The 10,944-nt window shown below is 37.6% G+C and overlaps 1 protein-coding gene across 2 annotated transcripts; it reads right to left on the bottom strand.

Annotated features, from left to right (window-relative positions):
• Positions 1-307: 307 nt before the first annotated feature.
• On the bottom strand, positions 308-9,789 carry ARF4 (auxin response factor 4). 2 transcript variants are annotated; one of them, XM_059573857.2, is made up of 12 exons: positions 8,863-9,785; positions 8,690-8,746; positions 8,290-8,475; positions 8,110-8,194; positions 5,305-5,395; positions 4,907-5,071; positions 3,257-3,376; positions 3,082-3,157; positions 2,390-2,555; positions 1,561-2,297; positions 1,290-1,480; positions 308-793 (listed from the first exon to the last, which is right to left on the bottom strand). In XM_059573857.2, exons 1-12 carry the CDS (start codon positions 9,202-9,204, stop codon positions 610-612), a joined length of 2,400 nt encoding a protein of 799 aa, XP_059429840.2. In that variant the 5' UTR covers positions 9,205-9,785; the 3' UTR covers positions 308-609. The 2 variants fall into 2 exon arrangements, with proteins under 2 accessions (XP_059429840.2, XP_059429841.2); XM_059573858.2 differs by lacking the exon at positions 308-793 and having other exon boundaries at positions 1,345-1,480; positions 1,581-2,297; positions 8,863-9,789.
• Between the last annotated feature and the right edge of the window lie 1,155 nt (positions 9,790-10,944).

Here is a 10,944-nt window from a genome sequence, read left to right as displayed (position 1 = left end):
ACATAGAGAAATGTTTGTTAATGCTTTTTAGAGTATTTTTCATTTCTTGTTTGAAAAATTGTTCTAATGTAATACGATGATGATGAAAGTAGTTTTGAAGTGTTTGTTAATACCTTTCTTTATTTTAAAAAAACCAAAAACAATTTTCATTTCTGCTACCAAGCAGACCGTTTTGTTTATATCTGAAAACACAATCCATATTTTTCTGCTTACCACAAATTCCATTTAGAATCCATCAAGAACAGCACACCCCTTTACCTCAGCAGATTAGGTCTCCTGGCTGTGATGGAACCGGTTTTACTAGTGATTGGTCCAAGAGAACTGCTTTTATTTTCTCCAGTGTCGGAAACCCTGGAATACACACCACACATAGAGCAATCTATACCCATTAAGGCATTAACTAGTAACACTACTACACACCCATCATAATAAACCACAGGTTTTGTAAGAGTTTCAATGAACCCTTCAGATTCCTGCGGCGCATGTAACTTCAATGTTCTTCAGAGTATGTGCTAGTGACAATGGCAACTACTGAACTCAGAACCCACCAAGTTGCACATACAAACAGAGCAAACGTAATAATAATATTACTTAAGACAACACAAATCCTTAAACCCGGATTACGGTTGGAGAAGAATCTGGCTGGCCCACTGACGAAGACTTTGACGCTTCCATGACCACCTGTGCTTGTTCCAAACAGCTCTGAGTATCATCACTGATCATTCCGATCGTCATCTTCTCTACTTCTTCTCGGGTATATATATGGATCTTGGACACCACATTACAGAACTCGCTGCCACCAGAAAAAAAGAATCAACATATTTGAAAATCGTTAAAGGTTGTCCAAAAGAGCCACAATAAACAAGGTTCATAGTGACATCAGGTTCTGTTTCACAGAGTGATATAGATAGTTGTAAGTTCTCTACCTACTCCTTCCCACAGCTTCAATTTCATATAATTTCTGTCTTAACATATATTTAAATATATAATAAGTATTCCACTTTATGAATCGGCTGAAAGAAAAAATAGATTCACCACATGAATATGCATGTCAATATTGAATTTCGCAATATGCACATCTCCATAATGTGCTCTATTATGGTGTGAAAACTACGGGTTCAGGAAATGGCAGTCTAACCATATTGTCATTATCAATAATAATAACAGTAAACAATAATTTTAGAGAGGGAGAGAGCAAGGTGATAAATGCATTTGATTTGGTTACTATCATGCAATGAGCTGGAAAAACAAAAAAAAACAGAAGGTTATTCCATAGCAGAGATACTTACTGCCATGGGTCATCCCCAACAACCATTACGTCATTCTCGCTGTCGGTGTACAAGATCCGCCATCCTTTATCAGGATCTTGTAGAAGACCTTCCATGCTAAAGAGCCGCTCTAGTTCAGTCAGCAGGTCACCATATCCATTCAGTCTTGAGAGATCAATGGCTCTTCCTACTAAGCTTCCTTGCTTGTGAACCTTCACTCATATTACGTAACATAAGTGGGCGAGTAAAGAAAGGAACGTAACTATCCAAAGTTGCTGCTATTGTAGCTTACCTTAGTACAACTCCTCTTACCAGAAACATGTGAGTTAGGTGTTTCCCCAGTCAAGGAAAACCCAAAAAGTTTACAGCCAGTCACATTCCCATTAAATTTTTCATCTTTTGTGTTTCTCATATTGGCCCCTAAATTTGGGGAAGCAGACACATTTTCTGCTGGCGTATGCTCATTTGGTAGACTTCGCATTCCAAATTCATTCGTTATAACCCCTGTCTGAACAGAAGATGAGTTGAATGAGACATTCTCTCTTGGTAAGTTACTTGCATAAGAGAGCATTCTGGGATTTTTGCCAGCTTGATGCATGTCATTATAAGGAAAATATAAGCTTTTAAGGCCCTCTGATTGCAGGGGGTAGAAATTGGGTTTGGGTTCTTGATACACGTTGAAAGAATTGCAACCAGGATTCAGCTTTCCCCAAGCATTGAATTCGGATTTTCTTGTCAGAGATCTCAATGGGCATATTTCTTGACCTTGCAAGACCTTCGGAAATCTATCAGATTCCGCAAAGCCTGTGTAAGTGGTGGGATGAGTCTTCAAAAACTCATTATTATTAGACTTTCCTACTCCAGTTGATGCTCGATTTTGATGTGCAACGGATCGCATCTCAAAATCCAGCAGGCGGTTCACAGTATCACATCCATAGAATGGTGATATGAAACCTACATTTTCTTGACCTTGCAAGACCTTAGGGGATCTTACAGACTCCTCAAAGTCCAAATATCCACCCCCTCCCGCTGCAAGAAAAATCAGATTTCAAAGGCACATGAATTAGAAAATACAAAAGAATTAAATACTAATTTTACCATCTGAATGAAAAGGTTCGTACCAGTGACAGGGTTGTCAGGCGGGGTTGCCTGCAGACTTGTCCTCAGCTTTTTAAGCCGTGGCGAAGACTGAATGCTCAAGGGTGGAAGAGAAACAGAAGGATCAATCTCCCAAGGGGAAACTCGATCTTGAGGATCACTTGCAATATCTTCATCATCCCATCTGACCTGTTGGATATTGTAAAATGGATATTATTACCCAAATGGTCACAACACGGTCATTAGAGAACTGTAGTTTTTCAAAGTAAAGTTCATAAAGCACACAAAAAAATAAAAAAGATTATGTAGCGTATTCATAAGATACACTTTAATGGCATGAGAGCCGTGTCCATTGATGGGTCCATTAGTAGTCATATCTACTTCATTTCAGACCGAAAGTTCAATTGGATGGACATAAAAATCTTCATATAAAGAGTGGTTGCCGGGACAATTACTTGATTGCAAGATAAGAAAATTGGGATGGATCATCATGAGAAATTTTTAGCTTTGGGAGGGGGGGGACTTAGTACTAAGTTGATAGAAGAATAAGAGAAGGTACACCAAAACAAGTTGATAAAATGGTGCATATTCATTCAATAAGAGAATAGCCTAAAAAATATCCAAGTAAAATTCACTGTAGTTGATAAAAAGGTCCCTCAAATTTACGAACATTCACTATAGTTGATGATTTTTAAAGAAAGATAACAAAGCTCACCATCAAACATCTCCACTTGGAGTTAGGCCATCTGTAGGGATCCAGGTCACTTATTCCAGTGACTACGCCACTACACCTGTGAGAAAGCAGAATCAGACATTATATTCTGAGAAGAGAACCATCATGGGGAAAACATGTTGGTCAAGCTATTTAATCAAATCAAAACACAGAATACCTTCTTTCTGGCGAATCATCCATTTCAAATCTCATTTTGAATCTTGTCCCAATTGTCACTGGATTTGTGATACTTTTGACATATTTTTGGTAGGATATGACAAATTCTGCGTGACTTGCCCTGCAGTTCAGCATTTTTGAATATGTTAAAAAGAGTTCTTTCTCGCCAAGTATATGCCTGACAAAGCATGCTTACAAGTTTCCAAGAATGCATCAACAACAAAAACCTTTTTCCTATTCACATGCATGTAACTGCTATTACTTTACATCACACGATTAGTGCTTCTCAATTTGGGAAGACTCCAAAAGGCACAAAAAGAAAAGAAACTAAAACAATGATAAAAGAAAAAGAAAAAAAAAGTGTTCAAATGGGGGGAAAAGAGGGAACAAAAGATTATCTTGAACAAGGGGGTATCGTGGAGAGGCAGTTTTAGAATTCCTACTCAATGCCTAATTTCTCAATCAATCTCTATTCTTGTAAAAGAGATAATAAGGTTAAATAATCTCTCTCTCTCTCTCTCTCTCTCTCTCTCTATATATATATATATATATATTAACACACCCTAGATTTATTTTTTCTGTAATTTTCATCATCTACTAAAATGTTTAATATAACTACTGGATGTGTCTTGACATATATCTTTCTAGTTTCCTCATGCTTGAAACCTTTTAAACTACTTACCCAATAACCAAAAAAAAAAAAAAAAAACCCTTTTAAACCTATTTAAGAAACTGTATATATATATAGCCCCTGAGGCATGTATTATTGGGAACAGGATCCTCTCTAGTTCAAATGAACTGGAGAATATCCAAGTAGTTATAGTGGAGAGGTATTTTTGTCTTTTCACTTTTTGAGAGGACAAAAATACCCCTCCACTATAACTAACTGGATATTCTCCAGTTCATTTAAACTGGAAAAGATCCTAATTTGTACTATTGGAGGATTCCCAAATAACTGATGCAGCCACCTTTGAACATGGTTGGGTCCATTGTATGGAAATGGAGGTCCCAAACCCATCTGCAGAGACTTCCCAATGAAAATCTTACTATAAAAATCACATTTGTAAAGCTGCTAAAAGTTTCCACCCACCATTCCAGTACACTCATATATCTAGTCATACACCTTGAAACATCTGCGAAATACCAATAAATAAACCAACTGCCTGCAAATTCATTGAGGCAACAGGGTTGTGAGTTGTAGCTATGTTCTACAGTCTCAATTAAATTAATTCCATTCAGATGTTTATGGTTCTCTAGATCCAGTAGATAAGTAATGTCTTCTTGGCAGCACTATATTGCCTTTACCAAAGAACAAACAATATGATTCATTTTCCCTTTGCTTTCTAACTTTCTTTATTTCTTTCCAGCACATAAGTTGCAACTCGACCTATAATCCACATATAGGTTTCACTGCCCTTATCAAGCCTTCTCCCTTAAATCATGAGGTTAATATTGAAGACACTAGCTAATTCAAGAACTTAGTAACCACACAAGCCTTAACCCAAAAGCTGCAATGAAGTATAAATGCATGAGCTAAAGTAACATATTAAATTCTTAGCCAGAGGAATAGTATAGAAAATCACAAGTTTAACAATAATTTTATGTTCATTTTCTTAGGTTAAGTAAGCAGATAATTGCCAATGGATAGTACCTTGGACTGTAGAAAACATGAAACATGCTCTTTGCGGATATTGCATTGGCTACTAGAGAAAACGCTTTTGGATAAGAATTCTCATTGCCAAGAATTGAATCTGGAAGACCGTTTCTAGGTCGAACAGCTCTTCTAATTCCCAACCTCAGCTCTCCATTTTCACCTCTACAAAAGACCACCAGGAATTATTGAAGATATTAAGAATACTTGATGGTGGACACAATGAGGGACATTTGGACACAACATGGAAAACGAGGTTTTCTAATTTTGTTGGCATAGAACTGAAAAAAAAAAAATGTAACATAAAATTTACCTTCACTCCCAATGAAAAACGAAATGGACTCAATACCATGTGGTGTCCAAATGCCACTATAAATTTGATTGAAGTTTATATATACCTCAAAAAGAGCACTGCATCCCCTGCAACCAGATTCTTTTGGCTTACAAAAATACTCCATCCTGTAGTGAGCAGATGCCGCCTTGGCTGACCTGACAAGTAATACAACATTGCACTACATCAATATTTGGGCGATGACTTGAAATCAATGAAGTCATTTGGAAAAGTCCTCTAATTCTATAGGTCAAACTCAGGTAAAGTTAAAGGAAAAATCGAGAAGCCAATCACAGTTCAAGTCTAAGAAAAAAGTTAAGTGTTACTATTGCAAAGAGTATGGGCATTACAAAGCCGAATGTCCGAAGCTGAAAAATAAAAGAGTAGATGATAAGTTAAGTTTCTCTTTTGTTGCTGGTGTTGTCAAAGAAAAACTTGAGGGTTTAGAACTTATCCTTGCAATTACCGATTCTGATGGTCTTTTTAACAAGTGGGTTCTTGATACCACTTGACATTCAATATATCCCCTAAAAGGAATTGGTTTACTACCTATGAGCCAATCAATAGTGATTCAGTCTTGATGGAAAACAATATAGCCTGCAAGATTGTTGGTATTGGTACAATAAGAATAAGGATGCATGACAAAATTGTAGGACTTTGACAAATGTTCGACATATACCAGATTTGAAGAAAAATATTATTTCTTCAAGCACTTTGGACATCCTTAGATATAAGTATTCCAGTGAAGGCTCATTGGTTATGATGAAAGGTAACCAAGTTGATGGCCTCTGTTATCTTCAGTGCAATACAGTGGCAGGTTCAACAGCTGTGTCTTCTTTAGATGATCTAGATTCAGACACTACCCGATTATGGAATATGTAGTTGGGTCATAAGAGTGAGAAGGGCATGACAATCCTAAGCAAACAAGGGTTTCTTTGTGCCTAGAAAACATGATCGCTTAACTTTTGTGAGCATTATGTCTTCGGGAAGTAATGAAGAGTCAAGTTTAGCACAAGTATCCACAAAACGAGTGATACAATGAATTATATCTATTCAAATCTTTGAGGTCCCTCCTAGGTTCCATCAAAGGATGATGCTTGGTATTTTGTGACATTTATTGATAATTATTCAAGAAAAGTTTGGGTTTATTTTCTGAATAAGAAAAGTGTTGTGTTCGTCACTTTGAAGCAATGGAAGACATTAATTGAAAATCAGACTAGGAAGAAAATTAAGTGACTCAGAACAGACAAAGACATGGAATTTTGTGGTGCTGACTTTAATAAATTCTATGATGATGAAAGCATCGCTAGACACCGTAAAGTTAGTCAAACTCCACAGTAGAATGAGGCTGCTAATCGGACGAATAGGACTCTTTGAAGAGAGCGCATTGCATGCTTTTGAATGTTGGGTTATCTAAAGATTTTTGGTTCAATTGTACTCCATTGACAGCTATTAATTGTTAAACTTCATGCTTGTTACAGATGTACAAGGTTTTAGTTTTAATTATGATAATCCACAAAAACAAAAAAAAAAAGCAAAAAATCCAGTATTGCGACTGGTAGACAGAGAGACAGATTGGGCCACCTTAGAAATATGCTATGCAAATTTGGTTGCGTATGCACTTACTGTGGCAGAGGAAACTAGGGTTCAGAAGCCTTCCACTTATTCAGAAGCTATTACAAGTAGTGAGTATGCACAATGGGTTGCCGCAATGAATAAGGAGATTAAGTCTTTTCACAAGAACCAGACATGAGAATTGGTGAAATTGCCTAAGAGCACCAAGACTATTGGGTGCAAATGGATCTTCAAGAAAAATGAAGGAATCCCAAAGGTTGAGGATGTGAGGTTCAAGGCACGCTTGGTAGCAAAGGCTATAGTCAAAGAGAGGGGCTAGACTTTAATGCAGTTTTCTCTCCTGTTTTGAAATATAGCTTAATTCCCATGCTGCTTGCCATGATTTATTTATTTGATTTGGAGCTTGAGCAACTTGATGTGAAAACGACTTTTCTATATGGTGAGCTCAAAGAAATTATCTATATACATAAGCTAGAGGGGTTTATTGTTGAAGTAAGAGAAGATCATGTTTGTAAATTGAGAAGATCATTAGATGGTTTGAAACAGTCTATGAGGCGGTGATACAAGTGCTTTGACAGCTTTATAGTTGGTCATGGTTACTCTAGAAGTAAATATGACAGTTGTGTGTATTACAAAAGATTGTTAGTGTTCATTTGTCTATTTGTTGCTCTATGTGGATGATATATTTAATGCTGCTAAAAACATGTTAGAGACTAAGAGGTTAAAATCTCAGTTGGGTGATTATTTGTATCTTTCTACAATACTGCCTAGTAGTCCTTGTTTTGACTGAATTTGGACTCCTCTTGGCGACCAACTTTGAGTTCTTCTATACAAAGGACATTAGCTTCAACGATTTGGTGGGAAAAAAAAAAAAAAATGGTAAACGAGAGCCGCACAATCGACTGCTTCAACTGCAGTTTTGTATATTAGTGGTGAGCCACACCAAAGGTTTAGAGAATTAGAGAAATAGTTCTATATTGTCATAGTTCTCTTTTGTGTTTTTGTTGGGGCCGAATCTCTTTTGTGCGAAATTGAGATTCAGATTTATTGAGGCTTGGGGTTCTGAGAGTTTTCTTCCTACTACTAATTGTCCTCCGTCATTTCATTAAGAATTTTCTCCTAGTTTTCTCCACCTATGGATGGAGGCTTGTTAAGCCGAACTATAGGTTTCTTGGTATCTTGTGTAATGGTTATTCTTATTCTGTTTTTTTCTGCATTTTTTTGGATTCTAAAATTTATTTTGTCACAACAATATTTCCATCAATTAGACATCACTACAGAGTTCTATCAGAAGTACCTCTATAAATATGTCGAAACCTCCATTCCACCCCATGGAGGTCTTTGGCGACAAGCTCTTGAGAGGGCCTCTGCTGCTTATAATCCTGCAATAAAGGAAATTCACTCATGTTAAGAAGTCAAATTTATCAGAGCAAATCAGCTAAGATATCTATTTAAAACAATATCTTAAGAGTCACACCAAAGGAGGGAAACAGTCTTCAGCAGCTCTTCGAGGAACAGAGAATCCTCCATGGGTGCTGGTATCAGAAGCGGTAAGCGTTTTGCAGAACATGTGAGGGGTAGACTTTGTAGGTGATCCTCCACCCCCCTCCTCATCCACCCCCAACTCTTCAAGCTCTTTGCCATCTAAATTCTTACCCGCCAACTGCAGAAACCCCAGAATTGACATCATCAATACAATTACATATTTGTTTGAGCAAAAGCGTATCCCAACAGAAATTTTGATTTCAAAGCAATAAGAACCTAAGAAGTCACTAGAATACAAACCGCTTAATAGAAAAGATAAAATTTTTCTTCACTTCTATAATATCAGTTTCTAAAAACCAAGCTGTTGTTATAGTATCAATTAAGAATCATACCTCTGGCTGAGGAAGCAAGGTAACCTGTGTATAAACCTCATCATTCTCCTTATTAGCCTGTTTCAAGAGAGAAAAGAAACCATAAACAAATTAAAAGAAACAAAGAAAGTGAAATTGTGGGAGAGGAAGAAAGCACACAAAATTGAGTCTTGAAAAAGAAACACAGAACTCACAAGTAGTTGGACATTGACAACCCTGCAGAAGATCTGAGGATGGAGATCAAAGCTTGGCATCTCCGAGGGGGAGAAAGGAGAGGATGAAGCCGCCTGTTCTAAGTGACCTTGAGGGAAGTAGACAACCACATTTCCTTTCTTGGGCAGAGAGGTGAGAGGGCCAGCACAAGCATGCCAAAGCTCCAGATAAATGGAGGAAGACACAGGAGCTCCCGATGAATTTGAAGAACATGAAGAAGTCGAAGAGGACAAACAACAAACACATGCACCCTTTCCACAGTCCCCATTGCAATATGCATTCTTCTCCACCTCAGTCACTGCATGGTTCAGATCAATTTCCATGAACACCCCAGTGCGGTTCTTGTGTGGATGAATAGAAGTACAACCAAATAACCAACCCACCCACCAACAAAATATTGAAAAGAAAAAAACAAAAAACAAAAAAGAAAAAAAAAAAAGGAGGGGATTAGAGTAATCAAGTGGTCATAAGAAGAGTACCACAAAGGAAAAACTATATAAAATTGGAAATGGGGTCAAATCATGGTAAGGAATTCATATTTTTGAGGGGTACCCACAAAGCAGAAACAGGAGAGGAATGGAAGCGGATGAATAGAATTATAGAAAACAACAAGAAAGTCATGTTTGGAGGGATACCCAGCCAGAGGGCTAAAAGATGAGAAGAAAAAGAGATGGGTATCAAATAATAACAAGAAATTCAAAGTATGATTCCTCCCCCATTTGCAGGTACTGAGAAGAGGGAGCAGAAGCAGCAGACATAGACAATTGCATAGGAAGCACAGAACAAAAGACGATAAAAGCCAATGCGGTAGTGGCTTTTGGACTTGGACTCTTAGAGATAGAGAGAGAAAGAGAGAGAACTGTGTTGGGTGGGGGGGACAGGCTAAGACAGTACAGAACCCACACTCCCCCACCCCCCCCTCTCCTTTGCTTTGTCTAAGCTTTATCTTTTTCTATATCTTTATAAATATTTTCTTTCACTCCCTCTAAGGCCCTCCACAAACTCTAAAAGAGCCCTCTTCAAAAAAAAAAAAAAAAAAAAAAAAAAAACCCCAAAAATGTATATATATATATATGACATGAGATTCATATGATGAAAAAAATATATATATATATGACATGAGATTCATATGATGAAAAAAAAAAAAAAAGGAAAAAAGGAGAAAGCTCTAAATGGTCCAATAAATGGGTTATCTTTTTACACCCTTGAAAATAAAAAAAAAAACCCCAAAAATGTGTATATATATATATATATGACATGAGATTCATATGATGAAAAAAAAAAAAAAAAGAGAGAGAAAGCTCTAAATGGTCCAATAAATGGGTTATCTTTTTTCATAATGTTGCATTCACTTGAGACTGGAGAGACCAGACCAGACAGTGGCACAGTGATTCATTAAGACAAAGGAAAAAAGAGAGAGAGAGTTGTCAATGTAAAAGTTTGGGGCCATGGGAGTTTTGGCAGCAACTATCGTGGGCGTGTTGTTAGCTGTTAGGACTCAGTAGTGAATCAGAGAGCTCTCAGCAGTCCCAGTCTTTCTGTATCTCAAGTCTCATCACTCTTTGTTCTTTTTTATTTTTCTGTACACTCTCTTTCCACTCCACCTATACGCGTCTGCATTTCAACCGCTTTCCTCATCTTCTTGTCGAATATTTGATAAATTATTTGCAATTTTCACGTTGGGCGTGCGAGATTACGCGCGAGGGAGGGGGAGTGAAAGTGGAAATGGGGAGTGAAAGACTGAGAGTGTGATGGATACAATCGGGAGGCCTGCGCCTTTGGCGCTGCTCCATTGCCCCACCAACACATTCCTCTCTCCTACGCCTCGGAATTCCCAACCCGATTTACCCTCGTGGTTTCTTTAATTTACAAACCTATCCTTTCTTTATCTGGAATACGTTTCGTACTGACACTAGCAGCGCACGAGCATTTGCAAAGCTGTTTTCCCAATCTACTGTATCGACGGGGGCAGGGACAATACGTGTATCTGCCTGTTTGGTGTTACTAAGGTCTATCATGCACCGTGCACCCTCATCCCCCCCCTCTTCCGGTCCAAATCAACA

This window comes from Corylus avellana, chromosome 8 (genome assembly GCF_965113065.1).
Source record: "Corylus avellana chromosome 8, dhCorAvel1.hap1.2, whole genome shotgun sequence".
NCBI classification, from domain to species: Eukaryota; Viridiplantae; Streptophyta; class Magnoliopsida; order Fagales; family Betulaceae; genus Corylus; species Corylus avellana.
Note: the sequence above shows the minus strand (reverse complement) of the source record. Positions and strands in the feature narration are given on the sequence as shown.